Source organism: Macrotis lagotis, chromosome X (assembly GCF_037893015.1).
Source record: "Macrotis lagotis isolate mMagLag1 chromosome X, bilby.v1.9.chrom.fasta, whole genome shotgun sequence".
In the NCBI taxonomy this organism is placed as follows: Eukaryota; Metazoa; Chordata; class Mammalia; order Peramelemorphia; family Peramelidae; genus Macrotis; species Macrotis lagotis.
Genome location: NC_133666.1, coordinates 124,355,028 through 124,371,568, shown reverse-complemented (window position 1 = coordinate 124,371,568; position 16,541 = coordinate 124,355,028). Strand labels below are relative to the sequence as shown.

The 16,541-nt window shown below is 37.5% G+C and overlaps 1 protein-coding gene across 5 annotated transcripts in view; it reads left to right on the top strand.

Moving 5' to 3' along the window:
- Positions 1-16,541, top strand: part of DNAH3 (dynein axonemal heavy chain 3) — a 195,390-nt gene that overhangs the window by 160,010 nt on the left and 18,839 nt on the right. For 4 of the 5 annotated variants that reach the window (XM_074208291.1, XM_074208288.1, XM_074208289.1 and 1 more), the window contains 4 exons: positions 83-265; positions 11,417-11,615; positions 13,184-15,325; positions 15,855-16,080. In XM_074208291.1, the coding sequence (XP_074064392.1) occupies positions 83-265; positions 11,417-11,615; positions 13,184-15,325; positions 15,855-16,080 (2,750 nt within the window). Of the gene's footprint in view, positions 1-82; positions 266-11,416; positions 11,616-13,183; positions 15,326-15,854; positions 16,081-16,541 lie in introns of those variants that run through there. The other variant, XM_074208292.1, reaches the window with a different exon arrangement.

Below are 16,541 nucleotides of genomic sequence, written 5' to 3'. Positions count from 1 at the left end.
GTAACAAGACTCTAGTTCTGAAATATACCCTCTAGCAAGGAATTATCTGCTGTTTTCCCCATTCTTCCTCTTTTTCTATTAGGTGGCTGTAATGCAGGTAGAACTAACTGCCCTTCAACCCGAGTTGATCAAGACTTCTGAAGAGACTGATAAGATGATGATAAAAATTGAAGCAGAGACAGTGGAAGCAGATGCTAAAAAACTGTTGGTCCAGGCAGATGAACAAAAGGCCAATGCTGCTGCCGCTATTTCACAAGCTATTAAGGTATAGATTTTCCATTGTATAATTGTGAAGACCAAGTCCCTCAAGGAAGTCTCTGTTATGACAGAAGAAGTAGGTAGGCAACAGACTATCTTAGGGATTGGATATCTCTCAGTCAGATACATCCTTGTACTTGGATACACAGACAGGTCTGTGATTGATCTCCTTGATGTAGGTATTCTCTCACACTGATATAGATCACAATCAATCCATACCTGTCCATCCTATGGAACTCTTGTCGTTGTTCTTCCATAAATATCTTTCCTCTATAAAAGAGAGTCATCATCTTGTATATGTGTATGTATTTGTCTATGAAGGATCCCATTGGTTCACTAGAGAAATCTATAGAAAAGCAGGGTGCTAGATTCAGCTTGATCTAATAGTTATATTTTCAGTATATTTACATCTCAAGAATCAACAAGCCCTAAAAATCAGGGTTTGATTTATTGTTTTGTATTCTATACGTAAGAAAATGACAGAGAAAATGTTAAGAACACAGATAAAGTTTAAAAGTATATAGTGTTTACATTTTTCAGAGAACCTGTTGTTAAGTATTTACCAAAATAACTTATAGCAATCTCCTTCTCTTGCTATGTAACCAATCTATGTTTCTGATCATACACTTCCCTGATTATCTCTTTTATACTTTTCAGATAAGAGAAGGCAAATACTACTCATGTTAATATTTTGAGTTTTATAATGTCACATATTTATGAAGCATTTTTAAATCCAGGCTATCATCTTATTTTTGAAGCAATCCCTTGAGGCAGTGTGTTGTAATGGATGGAAAACCTTGGGGCCAGGAAGGCCCAGAGTCAAATTCCTCTTCTGACATATACTGGCTATGGCACCCTGGGCAAGTCACTTAACCCCTCAGTGCTTCAGTCAAATAGAAAAGGGGTGTCAAATTCAAATTGAAAAGGGATCCACTGTGACCCTGGGCAAGTCATTTAACCCCATTGCCTTGCAAAACCCAAAAAACAAAAAAAGAAAAGGAGTCTACTGTGGCATACATAAAGGTCACTCTAGAACACATATTAAATTAGAAAAAGACATTAACATCATCTATTTTTCATTGTAGTTTTATTTATTTTGTTAAATATTTCCCAATTGGATTTTAATCTGGTGCAGGCAACATTAAGGAAAGTTATGGGCCTCATCTACATCTATGGACAGCCAAGTTTATTCTCTTGTTCTAGGCAACACTCAAGACTAAGTCTCTAGGAAATCCCCTATCTGGGAATTTCCTTCAGCAATGAAATCACAGCCAAGTCCCTATTCTTTTTTAGATGAAAAACAAACTCCAAGATAGAAAGCACTAGCCTAGAACCACAGAGTTATTTAAGGAGGGACTAGAATCCAGATCTCTTAACTTTCAGTCCAATGTTCTTTTCATTGTAGTAAAAGAAGAATTGACATCCTTAAGATTGAAGATATTTAAAGGCAAAATGTGAAAGGCATTTAATTTTTTTTTACTTCATAGTATTTTTTTTTCTAAATACATGTAAAGATAGTTTTCAACATCTATTCTTGTAAGATTTTTGAGGTCCAATTTTTTTCCTCCCTCCTTCCCTTCCCTTGCCCCTCCCTAAGACAGGAAGTAAAATCATATAAGTTAAAAAAATTCCTTTAATTTCAAAAGTGAGTCAGCTATAGGAAACAAGACTTAACAACTGATTAGATATGGGGATAGGGAGAGAGAAGTGTCAGGATGACTCTTAAGCTTATGAACTTGGGCATGTCTTAAGTATTTAATAGTATCTATAGTAAACCTTTGTAAATGTTAAAAACCTTTATAAATATTATCTTATTTGATCTTCACAACAACACTGCAAGGTTATATAGATGCTATTATTATCCACATTTTACAGTTGAGGAAACTGAGGTAGAGAGATAATATGATATGGGTCAGAAAACTAAAAAGCATCTAAGACCAGCTTTGAACTTAGGTCTTACTGACTCCAGGCCCATCTATCCGTCATCCCACATAGCTGCCTAGACCTAGATGAGTTTAAGGAAAGAATATTTCTGGTTTTTTGAACATGTTGTAATTAAATTGTTAGTTAGAAATACAACTAGAAATGTCCACTAGGTGGCTCATGATGGGGGATTGAAATTCAGGAGAAATATTAGGGCAAGATAGCTATATTTGGGAGGCAACTTTATAGAGATGTTAATTGAACCCAGAAAAAAGTACCAAGGTAAAAAGTGTGGAAGGAACCTAAAAGAGGATCTAGGACAGTGCTTTATTTTTTTTAATTTATTTTTATTAAAGATATTATTTGAGTTTTACAATTTTCCCCCCAATCTTAGTTCACTCCCTCCACCCACCCACGGAAAGCAATCTGTCAGTCTTTACTTTGTTTCCATGTTGTACCTTGATCCAAATTGAGTGTGATGAGAGAGAAATCATATCCTTAAAGAAGAGACAAGAAGTCTAAGAGGTAACAATATGACAGTAAGATATCTGGTTTTTTCTAAATTAAAGAGAATAGTCCTTGAACTTTGTTCAAACTCCACATCTCCTTATCTGGATATAGATGGCACTCTCCTTTGCAGACAGCCCAAAATTGTTCCCAGTTGTTGCAGTGATGGAATGAGCGAGTCCTGCAAGGTTGATGATCACTCCCATGTTACTGTGAGGGTATACAGTGTTTTTCTGGTTCTGCTCATCTCACTCAGCATCAGTTCATGCAAATCCCTCCAGGTTTCCCTGAAATCCCATCCCTCCTGGTTTCTAATAGAACTATAGTATTCCATGACATACATATACCACAGTTTCTTAAGCCATTCCCCAATTGAAGGATATTTACTGGATTTCTAATTCTTTGCCACCACAAACAGGGCTGCTATAAATATTTTTGTACAAGTGATGTTTTTACCCTTTTTCATCATCTCTTCAGGATATAGACCCAGTAGTGGTATTGCTGGGTGAAAGGGTATGTATATTTGTGTTGCCTTTTGGGCGTAGTTCCAAATAGCTCACCAGAAAGGTTGGATGAGTCCACAGATCCACCAACAGTGTAATAGTGTCCCAGATTTCCCACAACCCTTCCAACAATGATCATTATTCTTTCTGGTCATATTGGCCAATCTGAGAGGTGTGAGGTGGTACCTCAGAGAAGCTTTAATTTGCATTTCTCTAATAATTAATGATTTAGAGCAATTTTTCCTTTGGCTATGGATTGCTTTGATCTCCTTATCTGTACATTGCCTTGGCATATCCTTTGACCATTTGCCAATTGGGGAATGGCTTTTTGTTTTAAATATGTGACTCAGTTCTCTGTATATTTTAGAAATGAGTCCTTTGTCAGAATCATTGGTTGTAAACATTGTTTCCCAATTTGCTACATTTCTTTTGATCTTGGTTACAGTGGTTTTATCTGTGCAAAAGCTTTTTAATTTAATGTAATCAAAATCATCTAATTGGTTTTTGGTGATGTTCTCCAACTCTTCCCTAGTCATAAATTGCTCCCCTTTCCATAGATCTGACAGGTAGACTAGTCCTTGATCTTCTAATTTGCTTATAGTATTGTTTTTTAAGTCTAAATCCTGTAACCATTTGGATCTTATTTTGGTAAAGGGTGTGAGGTGTTGGTCTAATCTAAGTTTCTTCCATACTAACTTCCAATTATCCCAGCAGTTTTTATCAAAGAGGGAGTTTTTATCCCAATAGCTGGACTCTTTGGGTTTATCAAATAGCAGGTTACTATAATCATCTCCTGCTTTTACACCTAGTCTATTCCACTGGTCCACCACTCTATTTCTTAGCCAATACCAAACAGTTTTCGTGACTGGTGCTTTATAATATAATTTTACATCAGGTAGGGCTAAGCCACCTTCTTTTACATTTTTTTTCATTAAGTTCCTGGCAATTCTTGACTTTTTATTTCTCCATATGAATTTACTTACAAATTTTTCTAACTCATTAAAGTAATTTTTTGGAATTTTGATTGGTAGGGCACTAAACAGTTTAGTTTTGGTAGAATTCTCATTTCTATTATATAAGATCTACCTATCCATGAGCAGTTGATATTTGCCCATTTATTTAAATCTGATTTAATTTGTGTGAGAAGTGTTAATTATTGTTTTCAAAAAGATTCTGAGTCTGTCTTGACAAATAGACTCCCAAATATTTTACACTGTCTGAGGTTACTTTGAATGGGATTTCTCTTTCTAACTCTTCCGGCTGTTTCTTGCTAGACATATATAGAAAAGTTGAGGATTTATGGGGGTTTATTTTATAACCTGCAACTTTGCTAAAACTGCTAATTGTTTCCAGTAGTTTTTTAGATGATTTCTTGGGATTCTCTAGGTAGACCATCATGTCATCTGCAAAGAGTGAGAGTTTTGTCTCTTCCTTCCCAATTCTAATTCCTTCTATTTCTTTTTCTTCTCTAATTGCTGATGCTAATATTTCTAATACAGTATTGAATAGTAGTGGTGATGATGGGCACCCTTTTTTCACCCCTGATCTTATTGGGAATACTTCTAGCCTCTCCCCATTGAATATATAATGCTTGTTGATGGTTTCAGATAGATACTGCTAATTAATCTAAGGAACAGAACATTTATTCCTACACTCTCTAGTATTTTTAGTAGGAATGGATGCTGTATTTTGTCAAAAGCTTTTTCAGCATCTATTGATATGATCATATAATTTCTGATAGGTTTGTTGTTGACATACTTGAGTATACTAACAGTTTTCCTAATATTGAACCAACCCTGCATTCCTGGAATAAATCCTACTTGGTCATAATGTATTATCCTAGTGATACCTTGTTGTAATCATTTTGCTATGATTTTATTTAAGATTTCTGCATCTATATTCATCAGGGAAATAGGTCTATAATTTTCTTTCTCTGTTTTGACTTTTCCTGGTTTAGGTAACAGCACCATATTGGTTTCATAGAAAGAGTTAGGCAGAGTTCCATCTTTCCCTATTTTTCCAAAGAGTTTATATAGAATTGGAACCAATTGTTCCTTAAATGTTTGGTAGAATTCACTTGTGAATCCATCAGGCCCTGGAGATTTTTTCTTAGGGAGTTCAGTGATGGCTTCCTGAATTTCTTTTTCTGAGATAGGGTTGTTTAAGTACTTAATGTCTTCTTCATTTAACCTGGGCAACTTATATTTTTGTAAATATTCATCCATTTCACTTAGATTATCTAATTTATTGGCATAGAGTTGGGCAAAATAATTTCAAATTATTACTTTAATTTCCTCCTCATTGGTGGTGAGTTCACCTTCTTCATTTATGATACTAGAAATTTGGTTTTCTTCTTTCTTTTTTTAAATCAAATTGACCAGAGGTTTATCAATTTTATTGGGTTTGTTATAATACCAACTTTTGGTTTTATTTATTAATTCAATAGTTTTTTTTGCTTTTATTAATTTCTCCTTTAATTTTTAGAATTTCTAATTTGGTATTTAATTGGGGATTTTTTGATTTGTTCTTTCTCTAATTTTTTTAGTTGCATGTTTAGTTCATTGATTTCCTCTTTCTCCAATTTATTCATGTAAGAATTTAAAGCTATAATATATCCCCTGAGAGTCTCTTTGAATGAATCCCATAGGTTTTGGTATGTTGTTTCATTATTATCATTATCTAGGATAAAATGGTTAATTCTTTCTATAATTTGTTTTTTATTCCATTCATTTTTTAAAATGAGGTTATTCAGTTCCCAGTTTGTTTTGCGTCTGTATTTCCTTGGCCCAATATTGAATGTGACTTTTATTGCATTGTGATCTGAGAAAGATGTAGTCACTATTTCTGCTTTTTTGCAGTTGATCATTAGGTTTTTATGTCCTAGTATATGGTCAATTTTTGTATAAGTTTCAAGTACTGTAGAGAAAAATATATATTCCTTTTTATCCCATCCCCATTCAGTTTCCTCCATAAGTCTACCATATCTAATTTTTCTAAAAATCTATTTACCTCCTTAACTTCTTTCTTGTTTATTTTATGATTTGATTTATGTAGATCTGATAGTGGGAGGTTGAGGTCTCCCACTAGTAGAGTTTTGCTGTCTATGTCTTCCTGTAGTTCTTTCAGCTTCTCTAAGAATTTGGATGCTATCCCATTGGGTGTATATATATATATATATATATATATATATATATATATATATATATATACACACACACACACACACACACACACACACACACACACACACACTCAGTATTGAAATGACTTTATTTTGAAATGACTTTATTGTCTATGGTACCTTTTAGGAGGATAAAGTTTCCTTCCTTATCTCTTTTAATGCTATCTATTTTTGCTGCTGCTGCTTTGTCTGAGATAAGGATTGCTACCCCTGTTTTTTTTACTTCAGCTGAAGCAAAATATATTTTGCTCCAACCTTTTACCTTTACTCTATATGTATCTCTCTGCTTCAAATGAGTTTCTTGTAAGCAGTATATTGTAGGATTCTGGTTTTTAATCCACTCTGCTATTTGCTTACGTTTTAAGGGAGAGTTCATCCCATTCACATTCAAAGTTATAATTACTAATTCTTTATTGCCCTCCATGCTATCTTCCCTCTGTTTGTATTTTTCCCCCTTCCCCCCTTATCGGTATTCCCCAGTATTTTGTTTCTGAATACCACCCACTTCAGTGTGTTATCCCTCCTATATCACCCCCTTCCCTTCCTTTTGTTAGTTCCCCCTTTTTTTCCCCACTCCCCTTCCCTTTCTCCATCCCCCCTCCCCTTTTCCCCTTTTAATACTTGAAAGGTTAGATGTTTTATAAATTAACTGAATATGTGTAGGTTGACTTTAAGCCAAGTCTGATGAGAAGAAGATTCAGGTGTTTCTCATCTGCTCCCTTCTTCCCCTCTATTACCATAGATATTTTGTACCTCTTAGTGTAATGAGATTTACCCCACTCAATCCCCTCCATCCTCCCATCTCTTTCCTGTCCCCCTTTTTAAGGAGGTAGTGTTTTTTAGATTATTCTGAGTCATAGAAAATTCTGAGTGTTTGTCACTATTTTTTAGGTTTTTGCAAGGCAAATGGAGTTAAGTGGCTTGCCCAAGGCCACACAGCTAGGCAATTATTAAATGTCTGAGACCAGAGACTGGATTTGAACCCAGGTACTCCTGACTCCAGGACCGGTGCTTCATCCACTGAGCCACCTAGCCGCCCCCTGTCACTTCTAGTTAAGTGTATTCTATCTAATAGAGTTAAAATTCTTGAGAGTTATTAGAGTCTTTCTCCCAAATGGGGTTAAAGCCAGTTACATCCCATTAGATAGCAGTCTCATGGATAGATCATGAATGTCCATCATTTCTGGCTAGGTATATTCTCTCTGTTAGAGTAACAATTCTCAAGATTTATGAGAATCTTTTCCCCCATGCTGGGATATAGCCAGTTTCAACTTACTGGATAGCAGTTTTTTTCCCCCTTTTACTGCCTCTCCTTTTTTTTAAAACCTTTTCATGTGTCTCTTGAACCTCCTGTTTAATGTCCAAATTTTCTATTTAGCTCTGGTCTTTTCATCAGGAATTTTTGAATTCTTCCATTTTGTTAAATGTCCATCTTTTTCCCTGGAAGAGAAGGTTCAGCTTTGCGGGATAGTAGATTTTTGGCTGCATTCCAAGTTCCCTTGCTCTTCAAAATATCTCGTTCCAGGCCCTTTGATCCCTTAATGTTGATGCAGCCAGGTCCTGCATGATCCTTACTGTGGCTCCTTGATATTTAAATTGTTTCTTTCTGACTGCTTGCAGGATTTTCTTTTATTCGATTGTTCTGAAATTTGGCCACAACCTTCCTTGGTGTTTTCATTTTAGAATCTTTTTCTGGAGGGGATCGATGTATTCTTTCAATAACTACTTTGCTCTCTGGTTCCATGATATCAGGGCGGTTTTCTATCACCAGATCCTGTAACATTAAGTCCAGGCTTTTTTTCTCTTCAATGTTTTCAGGAAGTCCTATAATTCTCAGGTTGCCCCTTCTTGATATATCCCCCAGGTCAGTGGTTTTGTTGATGAGGTATTTTACATTTTCTTCTATCTTTTCTATTTTTTGATTTTGTTTAACTGGCTCTTGCTCTCTCATGGAGTCATTAGTTTCTGCAGAATCCATTCTTTTTTTTAAGGAGGAGTTTTCTTCATTAACCTTTTGCAACTCCTTTTCCAATTGGTCAATTCTACTTTTGAGAGAGCTTTCCATTTGACCAATTGAGGTTTTGAGAGAATTATTTTCTTTTTGCATTTGCCCAATTGAGGATCTGAGAGATTTAGTCTCCTTTTGTATTTTTCCAATTGTATATTCTAAGGATTTGTTTTCTTGTTGCAAGGTATTAATTGTCTCTCCCAAATTTTCCAGATGCTTTTTAAGCTCCTTCTTTATTTCTTCAAGGAAGTCTTTCTGTGCTGAAGACCAGATTGTATTCTCCTCAGAAGTTCTAGGTCTTTCTGAGTTAGGGTCTTTGCCTTCCAATAATTTTTCTATGTATCCACCATTCCATTGACCCTTCTTCATTTTGTTAAGACCTTGAGTTGGGGAGGGGCTGGTTCCATGGGGGCTTGGGATTGCTAAAGGCTTTACTCACTGAATGCAATTTCTCTGGCTGGACAGTAGGAGGTGTTGGTTGCTTTCTCTGGAGTGTCTGTGACTTTGATTGAGGCCTTCTCCCTTTGCTTGAAGGGAGGAGTTGGAGCTATTGAATTCTTTTGCCTTCAATCAATGGTGCTCTCTACTCTGGCCTGAGGTCATTCCTCTCTCCATTGTGAGAGGGGCTGGTTCTTCTGCTCACATACTGGGCCTGAGGAAGAAGTAGTCTGTAATTATTCCAGGAAGAGGTCTCAGCTGTAATGGAGGTGTGGACTCTGAATTCCTCAGACCAGAGGAGCCCAGGGATGGTGTTCGCAGCTCTCCTGCACCGGAACTCTCCCCCCCAGCCCTGTTGGCAAGCTCTAGAGTGACAGCACCAACACCAGTGCCTCTGTTCCCTAGTTGACTCAAGCCCCTGCCGTCTAGCCCCACCACTGATCTAGCAGGTCTGTCTCTTGGGCCCTCAGACTCCTGGCTCCAACTCAGCTGCTAATCTGGCTGATCCAGGGCTGATCCACCCTCTGAGCCCAGACTCACCCTCTTGAATTCCTCCAGTGCTGCTGCCAGAGACAAATCCTGAGGTAGATGTTCTTTCTCCTGGGTTTCTTTCTGGGTTTTGTGGGTCAGATTTCTGTTAAAAGGTTTATTTCATATGATAGACGGGGAAAGATCAGAAGACTTTAGAACTGTCCCTGTCTTCTCTCCGCCATCTTGGCCATAAGTCTAGGACAGTGTTTTAGGAGACACAGCTTCCTATTAGAGGGGCTTTGTGCAAGATAACTATCTTTTCAATAAGTTAGACCATTTGTAGTGCCTGGGAAGAAGAAAGGGCATACCAATTGAAGGGTGGCTATCAAGTGGACTTGATCCTTGGCACTAGGTACAAGAAAAATGCCCAGCTCTCTCTACTTCTCCCACTCCTTGTGCATTCAACCTAGGACTTTAGTTATGGGTAGAAAGAATGAAATCTAGAACCAATGCTAAAAACAAGATTTGGGGAGTGACAGGCAAGAAGCAAATTAGGAGGCAGCCATGTACAGCAAAGAGTGATAGACTTTGAAGTCAGCTAAGACCTTCCTTTAAAACCAGCTCTAACACTAACTAAATGACTAGGCATGTGTGTCTCAGTTTCCTAGTCTGTGCAACAGGAAATAATACATACATATAAAGGGCACACATTACAGGGCTGTTGTATGTCTACAATGAGATCATCTATACAAAGAGCATATCACAAAATTTAAAACACTATTTAAATATCAGTTATTAAAGCAGTCCATAATCATGATCTGAAATGAGATCAGCATCATTTTTAAGGGTCACCCATAAAGAAACATGAATCTCAAGCCCTTTGAGACCCTCATTGCTTTTTGCATTTGGAGATACAAAGAAGGTTCTTTTAAAACCATCTAGGAAGTCAAGTCCAACATTTTTCTCTATTCCCATTACTTTGCAGAGTTAAGGATCTATGGGTTGATACATTGCATATAATGTCAGATTTTTTCCAATATGTTGTTTAGTTTTGGTGGACTGTTTTTCCTCATTTTTATTCTTTGTTATAAGAGATAGTTCTTATGAGGTAGGGCCTGAGAGAGCTACACTGGGAAGCATGGATGATGCAAAAACAAAAGGTATCTATAAAAACATTTAAGGGGGGAAAAAAAGGAAAGTGAATCTGAACTGAGAACTGGATTATCTCTGGTCCTTTCCCCTTCAGAAAAGCAGCAGGGGTTTAATCTGTCCATTGGCTAGTAGTAGCTTTATATTTTCAGAGGAAGATGGTACAGCCAGTTTTTTGTTTGTTTGCTTGTTTAGTGTTTGTGGGGGACTGATATAACTTAAGACCACTTGTAATCCAAAAGTTGTGTTGCAGCTATCAGTTTTGACCTCCTCCCCTACCAAACACTTTGCTAGAGCTGCCTTCTTCCTGCTTTTTACCTTCTGGAAGGTGTGGTGAAGAGTATCAGAATCCTCAAGAAAGAAAAAGAAGAATAGAATAAGTTGTACCATCTACTGAATGATTAGAACTAGAAATAGGTGTACCTTCATGGTCCTCTTTCCATGACATTCATTGGCAGAACAAGTACTAAATGGCCTGTTCACTGGAAGGAGTGTCCCTTGGTTTAGATCTCTGGCTGATTTTCACCATGAAGAGGAATTATAATCCTCTTCTATTGATAGTTGCATCATTGAAATGATTATGGCATCATGGTGTCCAATTCAAGACAATGGGCTTTAATGATTGACCCACAGGGTCAGGTCAATGACTGGGCCAAAAATAAGGAGAAATTAAATAAAGTGTCTGTAATCAAGCTTTCAGATGGCAACTACATGTGTGTACTCATTCCTATTGAGAGTCTGTGAACTTTTATTTTTTTAAAATTATTTTAATAACTTATTTAAATATATTTGGTTTATATTATAACCAAATTTGATTTTTATGAATTTAAAAACATTATTCTAAAGAGGAATCTCATAAGCTTCTTTATATTTTCAAAAGGGTACTGACAAAAAAAGGTGAAGAACCCCTTGCTGTGAGGATGGTACAGTTTGGCATCATCCCATTGGAGTTAACCATTTCTACTGTTCTGCCTACAGGATGAGTGTGAGGGTGACCTGGCAGAGGCCATGCCAGCAATGGAGGCTGCCCTTTCTGCATTGGATACTTTGAATGCCTCAGATATCACCATGGTCAAGTCAATGCAGAATCCTCCTGGTCCCGTCAAACTTGTCATGGAGAGCATCTGTGTCATGAAAGGGCTGAAACCAGAGAGGAAACCTGATCCTAGTGGTAGTGGTAAGCTCCCCATTCTTCCTTCCTGTGCCTCTGAAAAGCTTAGCATATTCCATAATTCACTTGGTATCAACACACAACAACTAAACCTTCCCCTCCAGAGAAGGACTTACTTAAAAACACATTAACAGAGTCAGAAACTAAGGCCTTAACTGCATAGAAACAGAAAGGCTGATCTTGAAATCAGTTCTCCCTTTCAGTCACTCTGTCAATTAACCAATCAGAAAACATTCATTTTCTATGAGTAAAAATTTTCTCAAGGAAGATATAGTTTTCCTGACTTTGAGGAGCTTTAAATTAAGACAGGGAGTATAAGTACAGGCAGAAATAGTTCTGCATATAGAGAACAGGATAAGCATGAACATTTAAAAAAGAGAACAGAAAGAGATCACAGTATTAAGGCATTTATTTTAATTCTATTTAAAAACTAGATTAACTTTAAGTTTAAATTTTAAGAACAGTTTCTTAGAGTTGAGTACATACCTCAAAGATAGAACAGAACAGATTCAACCAGAGCTCATAAAATCTCTTTCATATGGAATATTTGAAAAATAGTATCAAAAGTCTACCCCTCAACCCATTCTCTTGCCATTTCCATAAGGAAATGTTAACAATCCTTATTAAGAGAATATCTAAGATATTGATTACACTGAATTGTTGTTTTTGTGGCCTCTTGTCAAAACCTTTTGAGATTTCTCCTCTTTAAATTAATGAGGATTCAGCATTGTGAGAAATTTCTTTTGATTGCAGCAACTCTGTGACCATCAGTGGCAGTTTGCAGCTAGAAGCACCCCTCATCCCTGGCAGCTAGAAGCACCCTTATCCTTCTCCCAAGTAATGTGTTGTTAGAAACAGTAGCTAGAAACACTCCAAGCATGATGTGTGGTTAGCAACACTCCATCCCCTCATTGTCTGGAGATAACAGTCTAATCAATCTCCCATAGACTTTGTGGTCAAGGGACTTTCCCTTGACCAGAGCAAGTGCAGTCATTACCAAATCTGATCAGAAGCTACCTAAGTGACATGCAAGGATTATTAACATTAAAAATATATATTCCAAACTTCCCATCATGCAGTTGCTGTTGTGTTCAGGAACTGGAGTTGGACACTCCCCATTCAGGACTTCCATCCACAATTCCTCCAAACCTCCTCCCTTGGGGAAGAACCTTCATTTTTCTTCCTCTTTCCAAGTCCATAAAAGACTACTCCTCTAAGTTCAACAATCAATTAGACCCTAATGTTACTTGGTTCCATTTTACTTTTTACATCAATAAAAACTTCACTGACTGAGAAAGAGACTAGGATTCTTAGGTAGTTCTCAACACTAAACCAGCTCTCCCACAGCACATCTGATATGTCACAGAGTAATTGTACTGGAGAAGATATTCCCCTCTCAGTCAAAATTGTACTGTGTCAAAGTAATGACTTTATGTAATAAAATGTTTTAAACTTTTTATTTTTAGCAAAATTTAAAAAGTATAACACTGTGAGTTAAACTAGTTCTTAATTTTTCATTGACTGAGGATGACTTACATAATAGGTACTCAATAAATAATTCTTGTATTAAACAGGTAAAATGATAGAAGACTACTGGGGAACATCTAGGAAGGTCCTTGGGGATCTGAAATTCTTGGAGAGTTTGAAATCCTATGACAAAGAAAACATCCCTCCCCTGGTCATGAAGAGGATTCGAGAAAGATTCATTGACCACCCGGACTTCCAGCCATCAGTCATTAAGAATGTGTCATCAGCTTGTGAGGGCTTGTGCAAGTGGGTGAGGGCCATGGAAGTTTATGATCGAGTGGCCAAAGTGGTGGCCCCCAAGAGGGAAAGATTGAAAGAGGCAGAAGGGAAGCTAGATGAACAGATGAAAAACTTGAATCAAAAACGAGGAGAGTTGAAACTGGTGGAAGATCGTCTCCAAGCCCTGAATGATGAATTTGAGGCTATGAACATGAAGAAAAAGAGTTTAGAAGACAATATTGAACTCTGCTCCCAGAAGTTAATCCGGGCAGAGAAACTGATTAGTGGCCTTGGGGGAGAGAAAGACCGATGGACAGAAGCTGCTCGGCTACTGGGGATTCGTTATACTAACCTAACAGGGGATGTGTTGCTGTCTTCTGGCACTGTGGCTTATCTGGGGGCCTTTACAGTAGATTATCGCACTGACTGCCAAAACAACTGGCTAGAATATTGCAAGGAGAAGGAGATACCAGGTTCTGATGATTTCAGTCTCAGTAACACCTTGGGTGATCCTGTGAAAATCCGAGCTTGGCAGATTGCTGGACTGCCCATAGACTCTTTTTCCATTGATAATGGCATCATTGTGTCCAATTCAAGACGATGGGCTTTAATGATTGACCCACAGGGGCAGGCCAACAAGTGGGTCAAAAATATGGAGAAATCCAATAAACTCTCTGTAATCAAGCTTTCTGATAGCAGCTATGTGAGAGTACTGGAAAGTGCTATTCAGTTTGGCACTCCGGTATTACTAGAAAATGTTGGAGAAGAGCTGGATGCTTTCATTGAGCCCATCTTACTCAAGTCAACATTCAAACAGCAAGGGGTAGAGTACATGAGATTAGGTGAAAATATTATTGAATACTCAAAAGATTTTAAACTTTACATTACAACTCGTTTGAGAAATCCCCATTATCTCCCTGAAATAGCTGTGAAAGTCTGTCTCCTCAACTTTATGATCACTCCTCTGGGTCTCCAAGATCAGCTTCTTGGTATTGTTGCTGCCAAGGAAAAGCCAGAGCTAGAAGAAAAGAAGAACCAGCTGATTATTGAAAGTGCTGACAACAAGAAGCAGCTGAAAGAGATAGAAGATAAGATCTTAGAGGTCCTCTCCAAGTCTGAAGGCAACATTTTAGAGGATGAAACTGCCATTAAAATTCTATCATCTTCTAAAATTCTGTCTGAGGAAATATCTGAGAAGCAGAAAATTGCCTCAGTGACAGAAACACAGATAGATCAAACAAGGATGGGCTACAAGCCAGTGGCTGTTCATTCTTCCACTGTCTTCTTTTGTATTTCTGACTTGGCTAACATTGAACCAATGTACCAGTATTCTTTGATCTGGTTCATCAACTTGTATGTACACTCCCTGGCCCATAGCGAAAAGAGTGAGAATTTGGAACAACGTATAGAGAACATCATTGACCACTTCACAGTGAGTATTTACAACAATGTCTGTCGTTCCCTCTTTGAGAAGGACAAGCTGCTCTTCTCTCTTCTTCTAACAATTGGGATCATGAAAGGGAAAGGTACGGTTAATGATGAAGTCTGGCGCTTTCTTCTAACAGGAGGTATAGCTCTTGATAACCCCTATCCTAATCCAGCTCCTGAATGGTTGTCTGAAAAGTCATGGGCTGAGATTGTCCGTGCATCCCAGCTGCCTACTCTTGAAGGTCTGAAAGAGGATGTGGAAAACTATGTTTTGGAATGGAAACAGATTTATGATTCTATCAAGCCCCATGAAGAAGCATTCCCTAGGGACTGGGATATTCTTTATGGATTAGATCGTTTGGTAGTTCTCCGATGTCTACGACCTGACAAAATTGTGCCAGCTGCCCAAGAATTCATTGTTTCTAACATGGGAAAGACATACATTGAACCACCTACATTTGACCTTCAAGGATCCTACAGTGATTCTAACAGCTGTGCACCATTGATCTTTGTGTTGTCTCCAGGTGCTGATCCAATGGCAGGTGAGGAACCCAACATTAATGGTAAAAAAAATTTGCATTCAAGCTAATAGCCAAAAAATGTTCCTTTACATATGCCATTAGAAAGAGGGTTCTAGATGATTATTCTCTATTTCCAGGATTTTTGAAGTTTTTCTTTTATATCTCTAAATGGGATATTTAGGAAAGAAATTCAAGAGGGAAAATCAAGGAATAATAAAGAGTATTAGTTAAGGATCATTATAATTAGGTAAAGGTAATTATATGTATTATACTCACAAAAACTTGAGATATATGTGTATTATACATACATACATACATACAGTTATATACATGTAAATATGGTATTAAACACAGGGTCCCGAACAGCCTGCTGACATGATGATAAGCATGAATGTTTATTACCCATACCAAAAGGAGCTTTCCCTGTGAGACTTAGGTGAAACTTCCTGTCTTCTGAAGAGTTTTTTATGTTGCTGACAGACACCTTGGGGAGTAAACCCAGCAGAATCATCCTGGTCTTTTCTAAAAGCTCCATTGGTTTTTCTCACAGGTCTGCTCAAGTTTGCAGATGATCTTGGCATGGGAGGTAGCAGCATTCAAACAATCTCCCTTGGCCAGGGCCAGGGCCCCATTGCTGCCAATATGATCCACAAAGCCATCACTGAGGGAACCTGGGTGGTCTTACAGAATTGCCATCTAGCCACCAGCTGGATGCCTGCTTTGGAGAAGATATGTGAGGAAGTGATTATTCCTGAGAATACCAATCCAGCCTTCCGGTAAGAAGCTATCCAGAAGTTCCCTGTTTCTTTGTTTAATCTTTATTTGTACAGTTCCCTCCTCCCCCTTTTTTTGGAAATGCCATGAGGTAAAAATCTAACAAAATAAAACATAATTCATATATTATAATCTAACTGATCAGTTCCTACTACCTTTTTTGCTCATACTATTTACATGATTAAAAATCATAGATTCTTAGAGCCTAGAACTAGAAAAGACCCATGTTTTCTTTTTTCTTTTATTGTTTTCAATTATATGCAAAGATAGTTTTCAACATTCATCTTTTTTCAACCTTTTTTTCTACCATCCTCCCTTCCATCCCTTCTCCCCATGACAGTGAGGAATCTGATCAACTGGTTGTACATGTACAATTGTGTTTAACAAATTTCCATGAATCTTGTTGTGAAAGAAGAATTAGAACTAAAGGGGTAAAAACAGGATAAAGAAAAAAACCCAGAAG